This window comes from Balaenoptera ricei, chromosome 5 (genome assembly GCF_028023285.1).
Source record: "Balaenoptera ricei isolate mBalRic1 chromosome 5, mBalRic1.hap2, whole genome shotgun sequence".
Classification (NCBI taxonomy): domain Eukaryota; kingdom Metazoa; phylum Chordata; class Mammalia; order Artiodactyla; family Balaenopteridae; genus Balaenoptera; species Balaenoptera ricei.
This window is the reverse complement of record NC_082643.1, coordinates 25,391,288-25,418,450: the sequence shown is the minus strand read 5'-3', so window position 1 is coordinate 25,418,450 and position 27,163 is coordinate 25,391,288. Positions and strand designations below refer to the sequence as shown.

The 27,163-nt window shown below is 41.4% G+C and overlaps 1 protein-coding gene across 2 annotated transcripts in view; it reads left to right on the top strand.

Annotated features, from left to right (window-relative positions):
* TBC1D9 (TBC1 domain family member 9) overlaps positions 1-9,987 on the top strand; it is a 111,284-nt gene extending 101,297 nt beyond the window's left edge. For both annotated transcript variants that reach the window (XM_059922522.1, XM_059922521.1), the window contains 5 exons: positions 2,370-2,435; positions 3,323-3,409; positions 6,541-6,615; positions 6,714-6,817; positions 7,936-9,987. In XM_059922522.1, coding sequence (XP_059778505.1) covers positions 2,370-2,435; positions 3,323-3,409; positions 6,541-6,615; positions 6,714-6,817; positions 7,936-8,661 — 1,058 coding nt within the window. In that variant the 3' untranslated portion in view covers positions 8,662-9,987. The remainder of the gene's footprint in view (positions 1-2,369; positions 2,436-3,322; positions 3,410-6,540; positions 6,616-6,713; positions 6,818-7,935) is intronic.
* Positions 9,988-27,163: the final 17,176 nt, after the last annotated feature.

Here is a 27,163-nt window from a genome sequence, read left to right as displayed (position 1 = left end):
AGATTAGTGAACAGACCATCTCTATGGAATTAGAGATGAGGGATTACAATCTCAAGCCACAAATTAGCTGGACCTCCTTTTCCAGTGGTATTGCTGGAAGGCAGCATTTCTAAACATGCCATAGATGTCATGAGGCAGCTGGTCACTGGACAGATAACTCATTATAAACGGAAAGTTGGAGGGGTATGGATGTTGGTGATTCAATGACTGGCTGAACCCTGCACCCAAAGCATGACGGTCAATGGAGAATTCTCCAGTATGCTGGGCTTGGTATTTAACCTCTGTGATTGTTCCCTCATTTGCAAAATAGTTATTGTCAGGACTAAAAGAAATAATTCAAGTAAAGTTCCTACAACAGTGCCTGGCTCAAAAAGTGTTCGTTATTGTTGTCACTACAATTACTGCTTATCCCCCTCTACCTGACTCAGTCAGGGATTTAAACTATAAAGGGAGAGAAGCTACCACAACCAAATGTGTTGACTACACAAAGTGAAGAGAGACAGCCATTGTGTTGGAGGACAAAAACAAGATTTAAAGAAATCAGAGGAGGAAATGATTGGCAAAAACAAACTGTTAGGGATAAATCCGAAATCTTAAATTTTAAGAAGTGATTGTAAAAGAACTGTATGTCTGCATATATAGTATAGTGGTTTCAACCATGCGATCTAGGGTCAGACAAATCTGAGTTCAAATCCTGGGCCTGCCACTTGCTAGCTTATGACCTTGAACATTACTTAATATCAATAAGCCCAACTTTTCTCATCTGTAAAGTTAGGATAATAATTGTGACCATCTCGTAGAATTATTGTGAGAAGAAAGTGAAATGCGCATGGAAAGTAGTTAACATAGGGTTTAACACAAAGTGAATGGTTCATAAATGTCTGTCATTATTTTCATGGTTAGTATTAGTCAGTGTGTAAGCATTTGGGGGTTTAGTTAACTATGTGGTCAATAAGAAACTCCAGAGTGAAGAGTATAAAGAGTTGAATGCAGACTTAGGCTAAGAGTTAAGAACAGTTCCACTATTCTCTGCAGTGGATGAGAGGCTTCTGGAACTCTCTGTCCAGAGGGTTATTGATGGACACATTAACACATAAGGTGGATGTGGGTAAGTATAGGGAAGAGTGTACAAACCATGTCGTATAAGAAAGTTGAAAAAACGTAGAGAGGTATAGCCTGGGGAACATAAAGTTGCCTTGAAAAGATAAGCTGGAGAGGAACAGGACAGCTGTCCTTAAAATCTGAAGGATTGTTGTAATGAAGATGTAATAGACCTATTCTGTTTGACTTTAAAGAGGAAGGAAAAGGAATAGTTCTAAACCTTTTTTTGAGTTGTGATCTCTTTGAGATCTGATAAGGACTGTGGAGATCTTCCCAAAAAGTGACATCGGCACGTGGCCACATTTTACATTGTTTGTGGTTCATGGAATTCATGCACTTGAGCCTGCAGGTTAAGGGTCCTGACTAAAGTAAAAATGACAGGAGCCCTTTCAGCGTTTCTAGAACTCCCCAGTGAGATGAGATGCCTCTGGTTGTGATGAGTTTCCCGTCCCTGAGGAGGCTCAGACATCTCTCTTACGTGGACGTGGATGTGTGAGGAGACCCCTACGTTAAGTGGGAGGCTGAACGAGACAACCCCTGGTGTCCCTGCCAACCAATCCAGATCCTGTGATTCCCCTTTTCCCAAATCTGATTAACCTTCAACTAGGCGCTCTGAGAACACGTATTTACAAAGGATTTTCTGATTCCTGAAATACGTATGGACTGTAAGGGAAAAAGTAACAGGATTCTTTGGGTTGAAGCAATGGTGATATAATGGCGGCTAGGTTAGGCTAAATTGAACTGAAGAAATATTTAAGAGACCCCAAAAGCAACTAAAAAAGATTTCTAAAATGAGTAATTTGAAGCACTCTTAAACATGTATTGAGATTATTTCTGAACTCTAGCAAGTATTTAGGGTGTTGAGGCCCAATCACCTGACTTTTCTTATTAATAACACTAGTTTAATTTGTGCCAGCCGCTATTCTATTCTAAGTGTTAACACCTTTAGTTCTCACATTTCTTGGGCCCTGATATCAAGACCACTGGTAGTATCTTCTAATTTATCATCTTGCCTCATAGGGGGGAAACTGAGGTACAGAGAGGTTCACTCTCCCAAGGGCACATAGTAAGTACAAAGCATTTGAAACCAGGTATCCTGGTTCCAGAGCTTTCAACCCAAATACGTCCTGGCCAAACTTTCTGCCACACGATACCTGGGTTTCAATTTGTAAAAGTAGGTGCTTCAGGGGGACGCTGAGCCTGTGGGGAGGGGGTGGGGATTGTAGCACACACGGTGCATTTCACATTGGTACTTATGTGACTTCTAGGTGCTGCGTGCCATGGGGACCTCACAGAGAAGCTCAAACTCCTGTACAAAATGCACGTCTTGCCTGGTAAGCGAGACACACAGAGTAGCACATATACCTGTGACTCTGGCCTGGCTTGAAGTCTTTTTTGGTGAGACCTGTTTGCCTTTTTTTTTGATGTACAAAATCACTCATTGGTCACTAAGAGCAAACTGAACGATACTTTTTACATGAGTTCCTGAATCAGCAGGTGCTTGATTCAATGATCATTCACCTGTCTGAAGTGTGAGTTGCAGTAATAGAAAAGAGCAGGCTTCTGCAAGAGAACGAATAGCATTTGGTAACTCATGGGATTCTGAGTCGAGGGGGAGCAGTGTTACCACTGACAGAAACAGTGGGAAAGATGGTGAAGTTGTGAGTTCAGTTTTAAACAAGGATGGCCTCCAGCTGGAAATATCTAGCAAATACTAAAAAAGAAAGGGAGGGAGGGATGGAGGGAAAGAGAAAGAGAGAGAGAGAGGAAGGAAGGAAGGGAGGGAAAAAGGGAAGAAGGAAAAAGGGAGGGAAGAAGAAGGGAGGAAGGAAGGGGGATTAGCTCCGAGGATACAGATAGGGTAAAACTATAGATTTGGGAATTATCATTATAGTGTACAATTTCCCAAAATTTGGTTCCTTAAAGCATCATTCCTTAGGATTTAGGAAAAGTCTCCAAAAAAGGCAAATGTGAAGGGACACTTCAGTGTGGGGTTGTTATAAAGGAAGGTGGAGTTAGAACTGGAGGGAGACCCTTCCCCATAAGGGTTTTGAGGAGGTGGGCATTCAAGGCCCGCACCAGTGATGGGACCCCCCCACCCCAGCCCACCTTCGTAACTTCAGCTTCTCATGAGCCCCATGTCATTTCTTCAACAATGAAAGCACACTTTCATTGAGTCATGGCCCTGCCAATATGAGAATCATCTCTCCTCCCTCTCCAGAGCCATCCTCTGATCAAGACGAGCCAGATTCTGCTTTTGAAGCAACTCAGTACTTCTTTGAAGATATCACCCCAGAATGCACACATGGTAAGTGACTTTCCTCGTCAGGGCCTCTCTGTTTCTTTTCTACAGAGCCCCCTGTTATTGGGAAAAGTTGCCTCCAAAGCTAGGCAATCAAAGAAGTATAATGAATACAGGTGCCTAATATGCTACTTTCTTTTTAAATTTTTGAACTTGAGTAACTACTGGGGAGTGGGTACTTCAGCCCACCGAAAGGACCATGTACGTTGTGTCCTGCTGGCTTAGAAAAAGCGTTACCTGTAGGGCATATACTTTGCTCCCCTCTCCTTGATAGGGAGAAACGTTCATTAAGAACGTCATTCTGGTGTACGCTGCTCTCCAGAATCTGGACTAGCATTGATAAAAGATACGCTGCTCTGCAACAGACGTCAGCAAACTTTGGACCAAATGCAGCCCACCACCTATTTGTAAGGCCTGTGACAATATAAAATTTATATCAAAGAATTAAAATAATATAAAATTTAAACATTACTGCCTATAAATAAAGTTTTATTGGAACACAGCCAGGAACACACCCAAGCTCATTCAGTTATATATTGCCTATGGCTGCTCTCACGCTACAGTGGTAGAATTGTCTCAGATGTTTGCCATCTGGCCCTTTACAGAGAAAGTTTGCTGACCCCTGCTCTGTGAAGTTGTTAGATCTACACAGACATGATCTGGCTCATTAGAAATATCTCCAGATTTACATCTGAACCTGTTCTGTTGTGCCATGTGTGGATCTAAGCAGCGTCTGGGCTTGCTTCTGCTGTGCGTTATCATCTCCATTCTATTGATACTTCATCCGTAGGTCAGGCAGCCTCCTGACTTCACCCAAGGTTGAAAGTCAGCATGGGTTGCTCCTGGGTCCTTTTGCCTCTTAAATCTTACGGTCCCCAAATAAGCACAGCTTAGACCTGCTTTTAAACCGTGAGCACCTAAGTGATTGAGTGGAGAGGAGCGAGAGCCAGACAGTCTTCTTATTGGTGATACGTGTTAAGGGCAGGAGCTTTGGACAGGATGCTGGCTCTGTTTGTCTAGATGACCTCAGGCAGCTTCGGGCATCCGGGAGCACCAGGGTCCTTGTGTGGAAAGTGGAGGTGAGAGCTGTCACATTGGGTATAGTAAGGACTTAGTGAGATAATGTAGTAAGCCTCTTAGCATAGTGCCTTAGCACATCCGACAATATTCTTCAAATCCTTAGCAATCATATTTTGACTGCAAAATGTTAGCTGCATCTTTCTTAGTGGGCACTCATCTCAGAATAGGAGTCACTTGTTTCAGAGATGCTTCAGGAATGGTTACATGCCAAGTAGCATTTAATAGCCTCAAAAGATGCTTTTTAAAAAATGTTTTTTCTAACTCCAAAAGTACTACTGCTTTGTATCAAAATTTTAAAAATATGGGTCAAAATATATAAAATAAGCCAACGATGTCTTATTAATAATAATTAATATCTTGAAGTATTTATTTTCCTTTTTTATCCATATAATTATAATAATATCCATAATATATATATAAAACTGGGATCAAACTGCCGATACAGTTTTGTTTGTTTGTTTGTTCTGGCTGAAGGATTGTTTTGTGAACAATTTAAAAATAGAACAAATGTGTTCTGGCACATGCCATCTCCACCTCTTCTGCCTATACAGTTTTGTATCCTTTTTTCACTTAAAATCTAGTGAACCTATTACGATGTCATTTACTTCCTCTGAAAACATGGTTTTTAATTGGCTGTATAATATCCATTGCATGGGGCTTACCATAACATTTTGGACTATCTACTTGTTCCATAAAGCTAGCTCAACATTAAGAGGAGAGGACTTTCTCCACGGCATATATAGTGCATTGTCCTCAGTCTGTCTTAAAAGCTGCTGAGATTTTAATTTGACACTAAATATGTAAAGGTTACATATGTGGCAAACCAGCCACATTTTGTATGGCTGAGGAAGTGCTTGGGATGCATTCTTACAGCTGACAAACTGAACGGGAAACTGGGGGGATTGTACACCTCTCCCTTTTGAAGCCCTGGGATGTCCTGTTTTAAGAAGAAAGAAGAAAACAATTATAAGTTGTTTTCTTGAAAGTCAAAAAATGCCAGATTATGAATCTGAAGGAATTTAGTAGCACATGACATTTGTTTTCTTTTATCAACATAGATGTCAGTTTCTTTTTAAAAAGTGAGTTCTTGATCTTTTGCAGGGCCTGGCAGAAGATCAATCTCATGTATACAAAGTTAAGATGATAATGTAACAGAGGAGGGAAATCAACATTCACTGGGGCCAGCACCACCATTTTTTAAGTACTGAACACCACAGGAAATCACTCCTTTCATTCCTATTTATACACCGAGCCCTGCTTGTGAAAAAGAATTCTTGGGGAATCTCTCACCTAGTGATAGAGTTTTTCGATTGTAAAAAAAAAAAAAAGTGCACTACCTAAAACTTGAGAATTACGTTTTATTTGGCAGACATACTGAGGACTTAAGCCCAGGAGGCAGCCTCTCAGACAGCTCAGAGGGACTGCTCTGAAGAAATAAGGGAGGAGAGCCAGGATATATAAGATTTTTTTTCGCACAAAAAAAAAAAAAAAAAAAAAACACGTAGTGGGAACATCAAAAGATTAGTGTTAATTAAAGAAACCAGATATCTCAAGTTAATGAATTTAGTGCTTTTCTGTGTATGGGAAGATGCAAGAGTCTGGGCTTACTGAAATCATTCCTTTGATATGCACCTTAGCTATCTAGGGCCAGTATCCTATTTTTCTCCATCCTGAATCCCCTCAGGATGGAGATGGCACAGTTGGCGGCAGCTGCAGTGCTGCTGGCTTGATGGCTGCAACATCCTTTGTTTACTGATCTGGCAGGCAACACTCAGTTGTCAGATCAAATATGAGACACCCAGTAAAATTTGAATTTGAGGTGGACAAAAAATAATTTGCTTGGCGTGAGTATGTCCCATGTGATATGTGGGAGCTCACACTTTAAAAAATTATTTGTTGTTTACCTAATTATTTATGTGCTGGGGTTTTGTTTTTGTTTTGTTTTGCTATGTTAGGCAGCTCTACCTAGAGGTTTTTCTGTTTTCTACTACACCTGCTAAACCTATGGGTTCATCATGTAACATTCTCCTTTTTTTCTTCTGAATCTTTCTTGGTAGTGGTTGGATTGGACAGCAGAAGCAAACACGGTGCAGACGATGGCTTTGTTACAGTGAGTCTAAAGCCGGACAGAGGTACAGACTTTCTTTCTCTTCTCTGTGTTTCCCTTACTGCTGGTTCAACAGTTGCTTCTTGACCTTTGAACACTTATTTCTTGGCATTTGGGTTTTAGGGAAGAGGGCAAATTCTCAAGAAAATCGTAATTATCTGAGACTCTGGACTCCAGAAAATAAATCCAAGTCAAAGAATGCAAAGGATTTACCCAAATTGAATCAGGTGAGTACTGAACAGTGTAGTTCATGCATTTCACACCTTGAAGCTCTGTTTTCTAGTCATAGATAAATGTCGAATAAGTACTCCTCAAGGTGCTTAATTAGTACCTGTTTGGATCTATTTTGTGCATGCTTTTGTGCATTAAAAGTATGCTCTGTTGTGAGAAAATGACCTCCTCAGAGAATATGTGAACCACGAAATATTCAAATTTGAGAATACATGCATTCTCATCCCAATCTTTAACAATACCCTCAGATACTCAGAAGACAAGCTCATGCTGTTTTCAAACCACTGTGCTCAGCTATAAAGATGTCTGACATATTTTTTTCCTTAAACAGCTGAAATGTAATGAGGGCGATAAAACAATATAAATAATTAAAATACAGGATGCAAATGCTGTTTTCTAACAGAAGAACAGATAAATCATCCTGGTGGGGATGGGAGGCATGACTTCCGTCCGTGGATACCAGCAGATGTGTCGTGGGAGAGGGGATTGGAGCTGACCTGACCTTGGAAAAATTGGGCTGCCTGCTGTATAGTGTGTAGATATGAGATGAGGTGAGGTCTGCGATTTACATAAGATACTGCAAGAAAGGATAAAACAGTTAGTGAAACATTTGTATAACATGGTCCTTCTTTTTTTTTCCTTTTTAATATTTATTTATTTATTTTGGCTGCACCGGGTCTTAGTTGCGGCACGTGGGATCTTCATTGCGGCGCGCAGGCTCTTAGTTGCCGTGCATGTGGGATCTAGTTCCCCGACCAGGGATGGAACGCAGGCCCCCTGCATTGGGAGTGCAGAGTCTTACTCACTGGGCCACGAGGGAAGTCCCCGTGGTCCTTCTTGACTCTAGAGTGATAGAGATAGAGAGAGATAGAGATAGATAAAGGTGTATTATTTCATTCTTTCTACTTTCATGGATGTCAGAAGTTTTCCCAGTTTAAAAAAAGGAAGCATTTAAAGAGACTTTAAACTACACATCCATCCACCCTAGGGTAGGACTCTTCCGGGATCTTGTAGGAGTCCTGATGTTAAATGGCTCTGCAGTCCGCTTGGGTCCTGCCTCCGTGCTCCTCATGAGGCGGCCACATACGTGTGTTTTCCCTCCATCCCTTTTCAGGGGCAGTTTATCGAGCTGTGTAAGACGATGTATAACATGTTCAGCGAGGACCCCAACGAGCAGGAGCTGTACCACGCCACGGCGGCGGTGACCAGCCTCCTGCTGGAGATCGGGGAAGTGGGCAAGCTCTTCACTCCCCAGCCTGCCAGGGAGGGCGGGAGCGGAGGCGGCGGGCCCTCCGGCAACCAGGGCGTCCCCGGCGGCGTGCTCTTCCCCACCAAAGGGCCGGGCCAGCCTTACGCGCCGGAAGCCGCGGCGCCCCTCCCGGCCAGCTTGGCGGGGGACGGCGAGGAACGCTCCCTGGGGGGCCAGATGGAGGACATCAAGCTAGAGGACTCCTCGCCCCGGGACCACGCGGCCTGCTCCTCCATGCTCATCTCCGACGACGACACCAAGGACGACAGCTCCATGTCCTCGTACTCGGTGCTGAGTGCCGGCTCCCACGAGGAGGACAAGCTGCACTGCGAAGACATCGGCGAGGACACGGTCCTGGTGCGCAGCGGCCAGGGCCCCGCGGCGCTGCCCCGGAGCAGCAGCCTGGACCGGGACTGGGCCATCACCTTCGAGCAGTTCCTGGCCTCCCTCCTGACAGAGCCCGCCCTGGTGAAGTACTTTGACAAGCCCGTGTGCATGATGGCCAGGATCACCAGTGCGAAAAACATCCGGATGATGGGCAAGCCCCTCACCTCGGCCAGTGACTACGAGATCTCGGCCATGTCCGGGTGAATCCCGCGCCTTCTGTAGGGACACGCGGGACGGGGGCGGGGGGGAGGGTCTTTTTTATGTTCTGTGTTGGGGTTTCTTTCTTCCTTTTAAATTAAATATTTATTAGTACCCGGCTTAAAGCCTAGTGTTTTCATAATATAATACAATGAAAGCTGTTGGAGAAATACTTAAACACCTCGATGTAGGCACAGTACACGCTCTTGTCGGGGGGGAGGGGGATTTACCAGAATACGGTTTGATTCAATGAATTCCAAAAGAAAGGTGACTCTGTCCGTGATATGTGTGTATTTATAACTTCTTAATCTTGCTGTTGAGCTGTATACGTAGTGCTGTTTAACACTAAATAAGGCAGCAGACGTGTATTTGGGCTTTTTAAGTAAAATTAGAGCTGTAAGGAACGTAGAATGCCACAAACACAGAGTGTTCTTAAATGGAAGAGGCACTGTCAGCTGGGGTAAGTCCTATACCGCTTTTAGGGAGCATTAAAACGATTTTTTAAGATTTGAAATATATTTCATAAAAGTCCTCTATTCAAAAATCATGTTTAACAGATGTTCCCTTTTGAGGTTCTAAGCAATTATGAAAGTGTAAGTGATTTTTATGTGATGCCAGAATAACACCTCTATCTGATCAATTTGGACAAATACCAGGCCAATTTTGCATTTAAAAAAACTGATGATTTAAGTCAGCGGGCCAGAATTCAGGGGAAATGAACAGTCTTTTGTTACAGAGAATCTGAAAGTGGCAACAAAAATGATAAGAGGGCTCAGGTTTTTTGGGGGGGGGTGGGGAGTAAAAATACTGATGCTTCTCATACTAGATTTTCAGCTTCTTGTTGCTATTTGCAAATGAAGCAAAAAGTAAAAGAATAAACTTTACCATTTCCATACTCTCCATAGGTTCAAGAAATTATACCATGTATCACATAGGACCATCTTTCCAGTTAAATCCATGTAAAGTAGAGATAATGTAAATTGAAAAAACAACCTGCAAGATAACGTAACTGAATGTTTAAAGCGGAACTTGTCACTTTATATAAAAGAATAGTATGCTCTATTTCCTGAATGGACTTGGAAATGAAAACTATCGCACCTGCACTTTGTATTGTTGCTTCTTTTTTATTCCTATTATAGTTTTGTCTTTTACAGATGTTGGAGTTTTTTTCTCTTATTGTTGAATTCATAATCATGGTCACGTTTTCTTTGCTTATGCAGAATATTCCTTCTAATGCATTCCTTTATTTTAGTATCCATTGTGTCTTTATTATAGCTGTTGCTGCTCTTTTTTATTTTGTTTACAGAATGATTTTTTAAACTGTCCAATGAAGTAGTGTTAACCTCAAGTAGGATAAATGTGAACAAATAAAATACATCCGATACTCAGATGTGGCTTTTATCTCAGTGCTTGAGTTCCTGTCTAAGGTGATGATAACATTATTCTTTTGACAATTTTGCAGGGGAAATTATGTTAGGCAACCATTTTGACTTAGGTAACAAATTTTTGTAGGCAAATATTTTGAGATAAGAAATACAGTATGGGGAATTCCCCGGGCGGTCCAGTGGTTAGGATTCGGCGCTCTCACTGCTGGGGGCCCAGGTTCAATCCCTGGTCAGGGAACTAAGATCCCGAAAGCCTGCAGCATAGCCAAAAAAGAAAAAAGAAAAGAAAAGAAAAGAAATACAGAAATACACTACATAGTGATGTGCATATGAATGTAAAATAAGGAAGAGAATCATTGTCAGTCATCTAATTATTTAACTTATCCTACATAAGTGATAAAAGGGTGAAAATACCTCTGTTTAACCCTGATTCGTACACTGTAACACCATGTGGTATGTATTTAATTGAGTAGTCATTCATTTGATTCGACTCTTAGATGGTTATACATTATTCCGTTATTCTATCACTTAAAGATGCCTCAAGAAATAACTCTATAGAGTCTGATACTCTCTCTCACCTCCAGAATTAAAGATGGGTTTGGGAGGGGAATGAGCATGTATTTAAATGTGTAGCCCTAGATAAATGAGAGGAGCCAGAATTTTCCATTATCACTGAGAACGGTATTATAACTGAACAGTGCGTCACCCTGAAAGTATATGTTCGTATTGACACCCTGTCGTAATACTGTCCTTATTTGTTCAAGCACCTCCTAGTGTTTCTATCACAGTGTCAATATACTATATAACAGCAGATTCTAGTCTGTTTGTTTCTAAAGGCTACCTATGGAGGAGCCGTGAGCCTTTGAGTTGATTCTTTCCAGCTCAGTCTCTGAGACCGTCTTGTCAGTGCCTTCCTCCTCAGCCTCCAGAGGCAGACAGGGCATTTCAAAGAGCATTAAACTTCCTGTCTAGTTTTTAATGGTTGTGTGTATGTCTTTTTAGTATCTTCATGGATTATTCTCTTTGATTTCAGTGTATTGTGATTGACCATCTTCTCTGAATGGCCACTTCCCGTCTAGTTCTGTGATGCTAATAATCATTACACCAGCACAGATGATGGGCTCAATGTCTATATCCTAATAGACTTGATCTGGCATCCCAGGGAGCTTCTAGCTCCAGAGCCCTGGGCACTGGCCTCAGTGGAGCTTTCATATATGAAAACTCAAAAGAGAAAGCTACTGCTGGGGGAAAAGGGAGAAACCATTTGGAGGCTGGATGCTTGGGAAGTGAGTACTCCAGAGAAAACACGGATCTAGCCACATCATCCATCCTGCGTTACTTCAAGTCTGATTCTGGGTAGGAGGGGGATAAGCTTTGTGCAAGTGCCACCAAGGGAGCCACGGACAATGAGAAGGTTCACTGCCAACAGCGTCTTCATCCCCCACCAAGGATGCAGGCTGGGAACCTTGGCGGCCAGGCAGAGGGGAGCCCTTTCCTGTCCCCAGAGATAGAGTAGCTTCCCAGTCCTGGTAGAGTGACCTTGACCTGGTCTCCGATGGAAGCTTTGTAGAGGGGACCTCAACTCAGCTACTTAGTTCATGAATCTAACAGTGAAGCCCATGGGGTGTCCTGGCCGATGCCTCATTCTCCTGTACATCCGGTTACGGGCTCCTCTGTGTTTTCTTCACGACTCGTCCTGTAAGGCGGCTCTTTTGTTACAGCATCAGCTTCTAACCTGAAAAGAACAGCAACTGATGTGGTGAGTACAACATTTCACGCTGTGTTCTGTTTTAAAATAACTCTTTTACTTAATGTTTAGGGCCCTGTGCCTTTTGTTTAACATATTCGTGACAGTCTAATTCTTTAAAAAGAAATCTTAGGCTGCCAGACAAAGGAATTTATAGAGAGACACAGAGTGAGGAGAAAAGGCAGGGCCTGGGATGCCCTCCCTGTGGGCTTTGGTAATAGGACTGTCTGCCGGGAGACGGGTCTGCACGTGGGCTCGGAGTAGACGGCTGAGGGCCAAGCTGTGGATTATTTGGGCTTCCTGGATTCACAACTACTTCCCCTCACCCTCACGGAGAGGCCAGGACTCTGCAGACATAAATCCTGTAGCTGTTCTTAGAATACCTCAAGGGCAAAATATCAGCTAGACGGATGCCACATCCTAAGGACTAGGTTGGAGATAATCTATTGTCTAGTGAATTCCCTTATTTCATGACTATCCACCACCTACGGTGTTTCAGATACTGTCATGCACTTCAAAAACTGAATGATTTTGTCCCCATAACCTGTTTCACTTCGTTATTTCTTAACTTGATTAACAATACCAATATCCATCCAGTACCTGAAGCCAGAAATGTGAGAGTCACCCTTGATTCCTCCTGCTTGCCTATGTCCCACCTCCAGTTACTGAGACCAATCCATTATTTCTTCTGAGTGCCTCTTAATCTCAGTTCCTCTGTCTATTCCCAATTATACTGTCTTACTCCAGCCTTGTATTTGTCTGTATGTCCAAGAGGGTTTTATTAGACTCATATATTAATATTTGTTCTATCCTCTTCACTGCAGACTGTACTTAAAAAACAAAAATAGGTTATCCTTAAACAAAAGTAGCAATCTCAACTACCTGCCACATAACAGGAGATCAATTGCCTTTTACTTAAAAGAACAAAGCATGCCTCAACCTTGGGTGGATCAAGCAGGTTCTCAGCAGTTTGTCTCTTCTTGACACCTCTGTGTAATATCTGATGGTCCAAGCCTTATGCCCCAAAGTGTGACCCAAAATGAGACTCATAAGTTTATGCTCTGATGGAAGATTATATATAGATTTATAGTCCCTGACTCTGGCAACTCCAAGGCAACTTTCCTTAATTGGGTCTGTTTTTTAACAATAGGAAGGCAGTCATTCAGAATAGCCCTTTGGCTATCGGTTAGTCTGAGTGGGATATAGTTACTCTTCCATCCACTGGCAAGCAAGAAAGAAATGGTCAATTTTGCCACTGCATGATGCCACGCTTTCCTATGTGTGTATAAATGTTTGCGGCAAGTGTTTGAAAAGAACAAAGATTTGATTACAACAAAGATTGCTGGATTGTAGCGACTTTGTCTGCCCCTAGGCGACCCCCTCACACCCTCCAGTTACTCTTTTAAGCTGCTGCTTACACAATCTTTCTAAAACTTCAGTGTATTCATGTCTTCCTCTGCTTCAAACCTCTTCAGTTTCCTACAGAATAATAAACAAGCATATAAGAATGTTTATAATCAGTTACTGCTTGTTTCTCCATAGAAATTTATCTTCACTTATTGGTATTCTAAGGGACAAGGAACCTAAAATGTATGAGGTTCTACAATTTATTTATTTTTCCCACTTGCTGGTTTTGGTACATAATTTACAGCATCCTTTGTCATACTGTCAAAATCTATGAACCACGTGCAATATTTCAATCCCTCCAACAACTCCTGTCCCAAATTTAGACCTAAGAGTGAGAAATAGAGGACAGTGTTGACATTTGAAGTTTTGGAAGTGAACGAAATCTTGGTATGAAATGATATATGATCCATATGACATTTCATCAAAAGCCAAAAAGGAGGGTTTAGCATCACATATTTGGACAATATTCCTCTGTAATTTGTATTGAAATATCAGCTATTTCCAATGTAATGCAACACAATATCTCTTCTCACTGTGAGAAGGAACTGTATGTCAGAACAAGGAAAAAAATAAGGGAGTAACATTTGAATTCACTGGGTCCTTCTTGGAGAAATCAATCAAAGAGATGCTCATATAAGCTGAGAAGACCTTTGAGAGAGTCCATGAAAAAAATAAAAGCACAAAATATTTTGGGGTGAGACCCTGGGTTATTTCTTCAAGAGCTGCTCTCATAAAGAAGAAGATGTAGCATGCAATAAGGGAATTTGTGAATGCCTGCTGAGGTGAAGTTAACCCGGGCATACTGACTTCCTAAAAGACTTCAGCAACATATGAAACGCCTTTGAAAATGAAATGTAAGATGGAGTAGCTTTAATAATACACACAAGTTGACATGGAGTTTTCAGAATCTCCTTCGGAATTCCATTTTCTTTCTAAATGGGAGGGGGAAAGGACAATTTTAGAGCAAATTGTCTCCTCGGTGGCTTGACCAGGTTCAGGGGTGTTTGCTGGGAAGAGACGTGATGGTTGGAGTCTCCAAGGTGGCCCTCATCACTCCCCCAGCTCTGCTGCCACCTCGTCCATCCTAGCCCACTCCAGAGTCCCGAGTAAACAGCGCTGACTCGGGCAGTGATGAAGCCAGGAAAAGATTCGGACTATCTGGAAGATTACAGATCCACTCATTTCTCCAGCAAAATGTTTACCCAATGTGCTGGGATTTCTTGAAAAATGACACTTGGTATAAAGACGTCACTGGGTTTAGTCTTGCTACTATGCTAAATTTATACTTTCTACACCCCACAGTAGTGAAGTCTCCAATCAACATCAGTATATCCACAAGAACACCACATAATTATATCTAATTATTTTTGTTTACTTTTTACGCACAAGAAATACACAGATGCAACAATCAGAAAAGAATACCCATATCGAACACTAGAAAATTATCTAGAAAGTCTTCCTTTATTAACGAACTCCTATTTCCCTCATGGTAATATTATTGAGAGATTGAAGCTCATTGGTTCCACAAATTTATATACACATCTATGTACATACACACATAGGTGTTTTTTTCTCTTTCAAATTCTTTTCCCACTTAAGTTATTACAGACTATTGAGCAGAGTTCCTTGTGCTATACGGTAGGTCTTGGTTGATTATCTATTACATACACACATTTTAAAAAATAGATCAAACTAAAAGTATTCTCTGATTTCATTTTTTCACCTAAGTGTCAGAGAGATCGTTCCGTGTCAGTATAAATAGATCCACCTCATTTGTTTTAATGGCAGCACAGTTTGCCGTAGAAAGGGAATGTTCCATGTTTTATTTAACCACACACCAATCCCCCCTCCCAGGTGATGGACTTTCGCTATGGTAGACTCTTCTAATTATAAACCTTGTGGCACTGAATATCACTGTAAAGAGATTTGGGTCATATGTAAGAATATTTCTCTGGGACAGAATTAAAGGAGTAAAATTATGGGATCAACGCATACACCCGTTAACACGGTAGTGCACCCCGCCTAATGGGCTTTCAAAATAATTCACTTCGTTCACACTCCCAACAACAGCCATATGCGTTCACCGACATTTGAAGTTAACCATCTTTCGATGTATACTAATCTGATAGATGAAAGATGATATTTCATCTCAGTTTGAATTTCTCTCATAGTAGGGAGGTTGAATATTCTTTGAAATGTTTACTGGTCCTTCCAGCTTCTTTTGGATTTGTCTTCTACCATTGGATGTCACGTGTTCTACAGTAGTGTGTAAATTTTCATAAGAGCCAATCTGTTACCCGTTTTAAATCTGGCTTCTGGTTTTTGTTTCTCTAGTTCTAAATGCCATTCACTGTGGCAACAAAGAGAGAATAAAATGAAAGAAAATGAGGAGGTTATGAAGCATGATGAATTGCTCCACCCTCACCAAAGGCTAGTGACTTTCCAAACGTGATGTATTTTTAAATTTTCTTCTTTCTCTTCTGCTTCTTTCTTTAGTCTTAATAGCCACTTGTATTTGTCACAGAGCCGACCTGACACAAAATCTCCAGTTATACCTGTTCAGCTGCATCTTACAACCTAATTAATATCCATTCTATTGTATCCCACTAGAGGGTAATGTTGGGCTAAAGACCATTCTCTGTGACTAAATTTGAGGCCCACATTCAATATATTCCGGTTACAGTTTTACATCTCTGGTAAAAAATAAAAGGACATGTTGCCCCTTAATGCTCAATACAAATCGGGCAGAAAAGGAGGGCAGAGCTGTGAATTCAAGTGTAACTCAAAGGATATCAGGAAGAACTTGACAGATGCATCTGCTTCAGGTCACACAGAGCAGAGACGGTGCACTTTATTCTATTTTGAACACAGGAAGCCAAAGGATCAAAGGACAAAAAGATTACAAGGAGGAGAGATGATGTCCTCCATGACGCAAACATTACCTAATGTGCAATATTTCCACAGGATCTTCTTTCTGTTTAAAATGTAATTTCCTCTTGGGTTCATGGCCTTAAACTGGCAACATTTCCTTATAGGCCATGCCAGGGCCCGGCGGTCCCCAGAGGCACAGAGCCCTCAGCTGGCACCTCCCATCAGGTGCCTGGATCACAGATGACTTCTGGTGGCCTCCCCTGACAGTCATAAGTTCAAGAAAAGCATGTACAAAAATCACGTCCAAAAGCACGGGTCTAGGTCAGACCCCTTCATCCTCCGAAAGGTCCTCCTCCTCTCCAAAGGCGCTTCAGTCTACTGCACTTAGTATTTTCTCCGCAAAAGAGGCAACCTCAGTTGCTCTTTCAAAAGCTCCTTTAAAAACATGAGAGGTCTGAATGAAGAAACAAAGGTCACAATGATCCACATTCAATGAGACAACCATCTAAAAATTCAAGGGTGCTACTTTTAAAATAATAAAGCCTTAACTTTGACAGAGGGCTCAATGCTGAGTGGGCCTTCCACCAGGAAAGCTCCCAGACAGCAACACCAGCAGACAAAGCTGGGTAATGTTCTTTCTCAGTTTGGCAAAGGGGAAACAGGGTGGGAGGTGAGGGGGCCCGGGGGAGAGAAAGAACACAGGAGAGAAGGACATATGTGCTCACTGTGTGAAACAGCTAGGCCAAGATTCAAAATCGTTCGGTCTAGTCCCCTTGAAATGTCCACGTTCTATTTCTGATTGGCACCTCTGGCTGTGATGGGCAGGGATGGGGCAGCGCTGAGTCAGGACCAGCAGGTGAGACAGCCACGTGCTTACCCTCCCTCATATGTTTTCTACGGCTTTCCCTCCCCCATCTACAGATCGAGCCTTTGAAACGGGAAGGGATACCCTACACCAGTTTAAAGTCTTTAACCTGAGAACTTGGAGGAAAAAAGAAAGAGTCAACAAAGCAGAGGGCAGATCACTGGAGCCACCTCTTATGGGAAGAAGCATCCTTCCTGCGCACAAACTTCTGCCCTTTCCAACTGACTCCATTTTCTATCTTCTCTTCCTCCTCCCCTCTGACTGCAGCTGCCATGGAAACTCCTGTGGGAAGAAAACAAACCTGGAGAGTTTAGTGACCCCACTCCTCCTAAGACGAAGAAAGGAGGAAATTCAGTAAAACTGCTCCATGAAGCTAAGCTTGTGGGCAGACTTGACCCCAGATATCTGTCCTTCCCTTTGCCTGTATTTAAAAATATGTATTACATATTTAATATAATACAACCCGAAATGCCATGAATCAGCGAGCCACTTGGGTTCAGTCCTGTCCTCAGACATGAGCACTTGGTGTCCTGTCTTGGGCCCCATCCTTTAGTGGGCCCTGCCTTGTCCACCCAGTTGGGTCATACAGCTCGCTACACACCACACCGGAAGGACCACGGAGACTGTGGTGTGGGGAGCTGCATCATCCTTACCATCTAGACCACACTCCAGACCCCGGACCCCATTATTCCCCACCGAGTCCTCTTCCCATCCTGCTGAGATGTGGGCACCCTAGGGCACAAAGGTGCCTGCAAGCTGCCTGTTGGGAAGACTGTTTACAGAGCTATGATGCAGGAGCTGGGGTGTCGCACCATAGACACAAGGCCCCTCCCAGGGAGATATGGAGGGGGTGATAAGAGAAGGGGGCGGGCCTAAGGTCACCATGTGTGCTCTTCCTCCACTCAAAAATGCTTTGGAGTGGCCTGCTTGGGTTAACGATCTTTCTTCAAAAAAAGACCACAGTTACTCATTAGTATGAAATCAGTTTATATTGGATAAAGAAGATGTGGCACATATATACAATGGAATATTACTCAGCCATAAAAAGAAACGAAATTGCGTTATTTGTAGTGAGGTGGATGGACCTAGAGTCTGTCATACAGAGTGAAGTAAGTCAGAAAGAGAAAAACGAATACCGTATGCTAACACATATATATGGAATCTAAAAAAAAAATGTTTCTGAAGAGCCTAGGGGCAGGACAGGAATCAAGATGCAGACACAGAGAATGGACTTGAGGACACGGGGAGGGGGAAGGGTAAGCTGGGACGAAGTGAGAGAGTGGCATGGACATATATACACTACCAAATGTAAAATAGATAGCTAGTGTGAAGCAGCTGCATAGCACAGGGAGATCAGCTCAGTGCTTTGTGTCCACCTAGAGGGGTGGGATAGGGAGGGTGGGAGGGAGAATCAAGAGGGAGGAGATATGGGGATATATGTATACGTGCAGCTGATTCACTTTGTTATACAGCAGCAACTAACACAATATTGTAAAGCAATTATACTCCAATAAAGATGTTAAAAAAAATCAGTTTATAAAGGATTCGTTAGACCATAACACGATGCATAAGTAGGGTCAGGGCAAGGATGGAGGGCAATCCAGCTGTAAGACTGGATCCTGCACTAATGCTGTTCACCATCCAATGTCTAATGATTCTAACCTCTGGGCTGACACCCTTCTGGGTATTATTCACCTTGTGGAAAGTGGTGACCGGATTTCAAGCCTAATGCCTAAGACGGGCATGGTTGACAGGTTTTATCCTGTAAGCCAGGTCCTGGCTTGTGTATTACATTTGTAAGGATTCTGAGACATTCTCTAGACTCACGAAAAAGAGTGCCATGATCAGTTCACCAGCTCCACCATCGGTGCAGGATGGAGAAATAGCAGCGCGTGTGCCAAGTATTTGCTACCACTAGTCAAAGAGGAAACATTTTAAAACTTGCTGAGGATGTGCTCTTTAGACTTAATCTTATTTTAGACTGGAAACAGCCTAAGGAGCCTAGAATAGTTGAAGACTGGACTCCCATCCAGAGCATTTGGGTTTTATTTTCTGGAAACCAGAGACACTTCCCTTCTACTAACCCAAAGTTGAGCAGATTTTGGTCATGCATTCATTGTCTTATCCTGAACCCCTCCTTATACTAGTAGAAGCCTGCCTCTCTGTCCTCATCGTGTGCCATTCACATGGCACTTCTTGCTGCCACAATCATGCCATTTTTCCTGTATGAGTGGCCTCAGGCTCTTGAGAAATACAGCAGATGACAAAGCGTTCTCCAAATTCCAGACTATCCTACTTCAGCCCAAATGGCTGGAATAAGATCAAAATGGCCAGGGTGCCAAGCTCTCAATGGTTTATGTAGTAACAGCGGCAAAAACTTCTTCTACCCACTTTCTTCTACCCACAGTCCAGCAAAATCCATAGGGATGGAATAATATTTTAATATTTAAAAGGATCGCAAAGATTAACCAGTTCAAACTCCCCAATTCCCTTTACTCAGTTTGATGTTATAAAAATGGATCTGGCCATCTTCAGTTTCAAGCTTGTCTGATTTCCAGACAAGAAACTCTGAGAGTTTTGGACCTTTTGTGATATGTCAAAACATGTGTTTGGCATAAATATTAATAGTCAAGTTTTCCCTTTGAGAATTGCTAGTATTTCACAGTGCTTTTCTCTACATCCCCCAGGCAGCATTCCCCCCGAGCTGCTTATGTCCTGAGTATTTTTCCTTAGTACACACTCGACAGATGGGAGGGGAGTATCCTCCTATTATCTTCTCTGTGACCACAGGCCACTTCACCCCCAAGAAACATCAGAGTTCATTTAAAAATGGAAATGTATTTTTTAAAATTTATTTTATTGAAGTATAGTTGATTTACAATGTTGTGTTAGCTTCTGGTGTACAGCAAAGTGATTCAGTTATACATATATATATACATATTCTTTTTCATATTCTTTTTCATATTCTTTTCCATTATGGTTTATTGCAGGCTATTGAATATAGTTCCCTGTGCTATACAGTAGGACTTTGTTGCATCAGCTAATCCCAAACTCCCAATCCATCCCTGCCCCACCCCCCAATCTAGAGATTATCATACTAAAGCTATGAAAATTTTTAAAACATAAAATTAATAAGTAGCAAAAAACTAATGGAAAAGTGGATGTTAAGTAGAACAAGAATGTGAAACCATTAAAAACCATAAACTTGAATATAATATTTTAAAACAATGCTAATACCCAGAAAGTTAAACATTTAAAAGTAAAATAAATATGCCCTTACTAACAAAATCAAAAAACAAAATACAAATAAAAATGAAATTTTATAAAGCAAGCAATTAATCCTTAAAGATGAGGGGGAAAATATCAATACCATAATCAAAAACACTAAAGTTTCTCAATGATCAAATTGTAAAATATTAATAGCAATATACACCTTTACCCTCTTACACTCATTAAAGCTGCTCAAAATAGAGACAAATTTTAAAAATGGAAATTTAAACTTCTCTGCTGCTTCTCACTATTTACAGTAAGAAGAATCCCTTTTGTTTTTAACTGGCAGTAAAAATGGCTCAATTTGTACCAATGGCATTGAAATGTAAGCTTATGGCTGCAGAGTACAGTACAGACTAATTGGTTTCATATAGATTTTGATTTAGAATGTCTCATATATGCAAACCAAAAACTCAGAGAATGTATGTAAAGGAGATGCTTTACTTCTTTCAGATCATTTGGTATTCTTAAGGATTTCTAGTACAAATCAATTTTTATAATCCAGATAAACTAATTTATGTTTAAAGGTATGAGTCTATTTTAATTTTTCTAGTTAAATAATAACTTCTAATACCATAAAGATCAAGCATCTGCTCACCTTTATTAATCTCCTTAAAAAATATGTTGCTGAGGGGCTTCCCTGGTGGTGCAGTGGTTGAGAATCTGCCTGCCAATGCAGGGGACACGGGTTCGAGCCCTGGTCTGGGAAGATCCCACATGCCACGGAGCAACTGGACCCGTGAGCCACGACTACTGAGCCTGCGTGTCTGGAGCCTGTGCTCCGCAACAAGAGAGGCCGCCATAGTGAGAGGCCCACGCACCGCGATGAAGAGTGGCCCCCGCTCACCGCAACTAGAGAAAGCCCTCGCACAGAAACGAAGACCCAATGCAGCCAAAAATTTAAAAAATATAAAAATAAATAAATAAATAAAAGATTACTATTAAAAAAATATATATGTTGCTGAGTACTTCGGCTTCTAGGTACAATAGACTACCTGTGTCAGACTGACTCTACTACAAGAACAACTAGAAAAGCTGCATAAAATACCAAAAACAAAAATAAAAACAAAACAAAACAAAGAACCTATTTGAAATAAGACATGAGGAAGCTATCGAGGCAGCTAAGACTTCAGGGACTAAGGTCCTGGAAAGAAGAAATATGCGTGGAGGTGATCCCTATATGCATGGAGCTGCTTAGCTTTTCTCCTTAGAATTTGTCAATTATTTATCAGTGCAGGGTCAAGAGGGTGAGAAACTGAGCAAAAACTGGTGGTAAAGAGGCAAAGTGCTGAGCAGAGCTTTTAGTAACCTCTCAGGCTGGAGAGGCAAAAATTGGAGTGCAGGAATGACAAGGCAGCAAGGCCTTGAGGAGCCCAAATCCTGGAGAGGGTATCAGCAAAGAGAAGTAAACTCAACCCTGGGTGCTCCTTTCCCTTCAAGGTTTCTTCTGATTCCCAAGCAGCAAGTGGGTAAGGTAATTCAGACAGAGAAAGATAAATATCATATGATATCACTTATATGTTGAATCTAAAAAAAAATGATAAAAATGAACTTATTTACAAAACAGAAATAGACTCACAGACATAGAAAACTAACCTATGGTTACCAAAGGCGAAAGGTAGAGGGGGGAGGGAAGGATAAATTAGGAGTTTGGGATGAACAGATACACGCTACTACATATAAAATGGTTAAACAAAGACCTACTATATAGTGCAGGGAACTATATTCAATATCTTGTAATAACCTAAAATGGAAAGGAATCTGAAAAAGATTTTGTATATATATATAACTGAGTCACTTTGCTGTACACCTGAAACATTGTAAATCAACTATACTTCAGTTAAAAAAGAAAAAAAGAAATGCTGAACAAGAGAGTTTAGCAAAGGATTTAAACAAAGAGGGCACATCTCAAAAGGGCAAAGAACCAGAAACATGGAGTAGAGCATGCTTCTGAGTAAACTAACCTCCACGTGAGCTATTTCATTATGAAATCAAGCAGGGCAAAGAAAGCTCCCCTGGAAAGCCATCAAAAGGTCATTCTAGAAACCACTGGAAAACAATGGAAAGGAAGATTTAGTCTCTTGTCTGTGAGATTTGGGCATCTTAAAATTAGTCACATATGTGTTTCCAAATAATCATTTTAACCACACAGATAAAATGTAAAAGAGAGTGCTTTTATGGAATTTTGAGCGCACAAATATTTTGAGCGTGCACATTATAAACAGTGCATGTACCCTGTCTTTTCCCTTCAGACACAGCACCTTCAGAGGAAAGAGATACTGAATTCCCCTGGGGAGGTTCCTCATTACCTGCCCCCTTAGCATTTTATGTTCCACACTTACACAACAAGGTGAGAATACTTAGAGGCAGTACTTTATTTTGCCCTTCTGCATCATGCTGTGGATGAAATAAAATCCACCTTTTTCTTAGTGCCTTTCCCAGAGACTCGGGATCAGCAACTCGTCACAGCTCGTCACACAGGCCTGCAGTGGCTCTGTTCACAGGCAGCGCAAGGCTGAGGGGCTTCCTGGCCCGTGTCTGATTCCCGAGCCACCGCCATGCTGGAAACTGGCAAACTGTGTTTGAAGCAACGGCCTCAGACATCACAAAGAATGCTTCCAGCATGTGTGCAGCTAGCGATGATCATATATACTACGTAAAGCAAGTCAGAAAGAGAGACACAAATACCATATGATCTCACTTATATGTGGAATCTAAAATAGGACACAAATGAACCTATCTACGAAACAGAAACAAACTCACAGACATAGAGAACAGACTTGTGATTGCCAAGGCGGAGGGGGATGGGAGAGGGATGGAGTGGGAGTTTGGGATTAGCAGCTGCAAACTATTATACATAGGATGGATAAACAACAAGGTCCTACTGTATAGCACAGGGAACTATATTCAGTGTCCTGTGATAAACCATAATGGAAAAGAATATGAAAAAGAATGTGTATGTATATATGTATAACTGAATCACTTTGCTGTAGAGCAGTAATTGACACAACATTGTAATTCAACTTTATTTCAATAGAAAATAAACTAAAAAAAAAAAGAATGCTTCCAACATAACCTCAGTTGGTCTTTGCTCCTTTCCCCTGTGTCTGTGTCACATTCACACAAGGGCTGTACTCCCTGACCTTTGGTCAAGTCCTCTCTGCCAGGCAGGACGCACCACTCTGAAATTTCCAGTTGTTCAGGAGATTAGGAAGAGGAGGGATGTGGGAAGGAGCGGGTCCTGGAACTTGGCTTTGACCTCTGACCCGGCAACCTCGTCCTCATCAGAACAGTGACCGAACACCCCAAACCCGTGCACCAGGAGCGCATCAAGGCTCTTTCTCAGCTGGAATATTCCCATGTCACCCTCATGCCGTTCCTGGCCGCTCTCAACAAAGAGATCTGGGATCCAGCCCTGCTCCTCCTACATAATAACTGCATCCCAGGGTAGGTCACAGAGTCATAGCCTTGGGAGCTCAGAGCGAGAAGGGACCTTTCACATCTGTTAGTAAAACCTTTAGTACAGGGCTTTGGTTCCCAACGAGCTGCAAAGCGGTCATCCAGACTGTATTAATAAAAAATGTATGTGTAACAATCACTTATTATTTCCTTTCTAGGTACCACTCTGTAGTTACTGTGCTAAGATCTTTACCAGTGTTATTTACTGTGTGCTCACAATAGCACTATAATTAAGATTACTGTCCCCATTTCATAGACAGGAAAACAGTAGTGTAAAGAGATTAAATAAGGTGCCTGAGGTCACATAGATGGCAAATGGCAGATTCAAAACCAGGTCCTTCTGACAATAAATCTGACTCTCTGAGTTAATCTGACACCAGATCACCTGAAATTTAATACCTGTAGTGACAGAGAACTCATTACACAAAACAGTATCCATCTCTAATCACATTGACAAAGTAGAACATTTTTTACACTTACCTAAAATCTGTTCACCTGTACTTTCCACTCCTCAGTGCTAAGTCTTTTCCTTAATTGTGTACAGAACTACTCTAACTGTTGGATGGATATGCCTTCGAGTATCTGAGGACAGGAATGTCCTCTTCTCTAAGTCACCTCTTCGTTCTCTGCTCCCTCCAATGGGCCTCAATCCCTATAAATCTCATTTTTCTAAATCTCGTTTATTCCCTTCCCCAACTCTTCCACCAGGTTCAACTGAAGATGGAATGAAATCAAGTGAGTTTTAAAGCAAAAGTGTTGTAATGTTTATTCATGTCTTTGTAAGTCCCCTCGTAATGTATACAAACAGAGTAAAGGATATGTGTTTCATGCGATTTGGGGGTAACTTTTGATATGACTCATAGAAAAAATATGTTGAGTATATCTAGCCATTACACATCTTCAAAGCATAGTAAAGTATCCTGTCACAAATATATTGGAAAGTTATATATTAGGCATAAAATAGATAACCAACAAGGACCTACTGTATAGCACAGGGAACTATACTCAATACCTTGTAATAGCCTATAGTGCAAAAGAATCTATAAAAGAATCTATATATTCTTTATATATACTTTAGAATATATATTCTATATATTCTGAATCACTTTCCTGTACACCTGAAATTAACACAACATTGTAAATCAACTATATTTCAATGAAAATTTTTAAACAATAAATAACTATATTGAGAAGGCAGTTTGGGCATCATTTAGTGATTGAGAGCCTGGGGGTCAGATAGATCCCAAGCGTACCATGAAGTGGTTACGTGACCTAGGAGTTACTTAACTACTCCGAGCTTCTGAGTTTCCTCATCTGTGAAGTGCATAACAGTCGTACATACCTCAGAGGGCGGCAACGAGGACTAGATGTGTTAAATTCAGTAAAGTGCTTGGAACAGTGTCTAGCACTTGTCAAATGCTGTATACCTATTCATTAAGTACACGAACTGGATAATCTTTCATTGCATTATGAGGATTATATATATCCAGTGCTAAGCACAAGGAGTGATCTGTTAATAACTTAATGACTCATATCCATCATTAAAGTGAAGCATTTGAGGTTCAGAGAAGTTAAGTGATCTGTCCACGCTCAACCAGTTAGTAAGCATCTTAGAATTTGAACGTGGGTCTGTTGTTCTCTTAATCACTAGGCTATGCCACGTTAATCAGAATGGAAATGGAATATTTTCTCCTTAATGTGGATCTTGATAGGCTCCCTCTCTTTGGGCTGGGCTGGACCAAGAAAACCCTTTCCTATCCTCTCCCTACTGTCTCCCTGTTCCTAAGGGCAGTTTCTTTCCCCACTCACACATCAGTGCACACCAGTAGACACTTACAGACACTAACATGCACGGCCCTTCAGACAAAGCCAGACATGCAGACCTGGATCCCAACTGAGGCTGGTACTGCCACTAATTTGCTGTGATAAATATTAGACGAAATAATCATCCTACATATGACTTTTTCATATTTTGTCTAATGATTTTAGGGTAGATACCCAGAAGTAGAATTATTGGAGCAAAGGATATGGACATTTTCTTGGCTCAGTGCATACTGTCAAGTTGTTTTCCAAAAGAATCATGCAAATTTATAATGCCATCATTCATATCATGGTGATACTATAATTACCATATTTTGAATATTCATAATTTATATTTATAAAAGTAAATTTAAAATGTACATGTAAATGTTAAAATAATAATAATTTTGGTAGAGACGAGGTATTAATTTACTAGGTGAAAGAAGTACATTTTTTATTAGTGATAGTAAATATATCGCCCATTTTAAAGGTTGTATTTCTTCTTTTATAAATTGTCTCTTCTGTCATTTGCACATTTATCTATATAACTACAACACGATATTTCCTACTGGTAGTTAATGAGAAAATTACAGAAACTGTAGAACATTTTTCAAATGCACAGCATTGTTATCCTTATTTATTTTTAACACAAAGACGTTTTGTTCAGAGATTCCTGGTTGACCACAGTTTGTTGTTCTAAATTTTAAAAGAGGGAAATAGGAATTTAGTACAATAGGAACCTGCTGCCACCCCTTAGCTACATCATAAAAGGTCTGCTGTCCTTACTCACACTGACCTATTCTTTACCTCTTTACTTCTTTGTTCTGGAAGAGCAGACGTCTGACCCTTTGGGGACACCACCCTCTCCCCTACTGTTCTCTCCAACCAGAGGCAAACTTTCTCCTACTTCCCAGAGCCTCCCAGAAGGGGTGAGGTAGCTGGTCTTTGGAATCCAGAACCGTTTTCTGAATCTTGAACTCTCGTGACCTGTTCAAGGGTCCCCTGCTTCTTCTGGACCCTTAGTACTGGCATTGTGCCTAGCCCACCTCAGATGCTCAGCCGCGATTGAATAAACCATACTACCTCCTGGAGAAGACTCTTAATTGACCACGCCTACCCAGCCAGATGTTAATATCCCAGAGCTCATGCTGTCATTCAGCTCACAGTCTCAGATCAATCAGCCTCTTTATCCTGTCACAAGCCCCCTCTCGCTACCTGTCCTTACCTGATTGGGACTACAACATTTCCTGTTTTCTAACAGATCCTTTTCTCGCATTCCCTTCCCTTCTAATAGCTTTCATTTCACCCTGTCCTCTAGCTGTCATACTCTGCCCTTTTAAAACATGTGCCTTGGACTTCCCTGGTGGTCCAATGGTTAAGACTCCGTGCTTCCACTGCAGGGGGGCACAGGTTCGATCCCTGGTCAGGGAAGTTCTGCATGCCTCGAGGTGCGGCCAAAAAAAAAAAAAAAAAAGAACATCATCAGTTATGGGACAAAAAAATAAAATAAAACATGTGCCTAAAGGAAACAAAACATCTTTTAGTTTACCCTGCTTCTCCTTCAAAAAGTCACTGTGACTTCTTTTTATAGTCCAAATCCAAAAATTCTACACCCACCCACTGCGTCCAACTCCTCATCATGAAGGTAGTGTTGGAGGAAAGGGCAAAGAGTCTATGTCACTCCCAATTTCTCAAAAAAGAAAA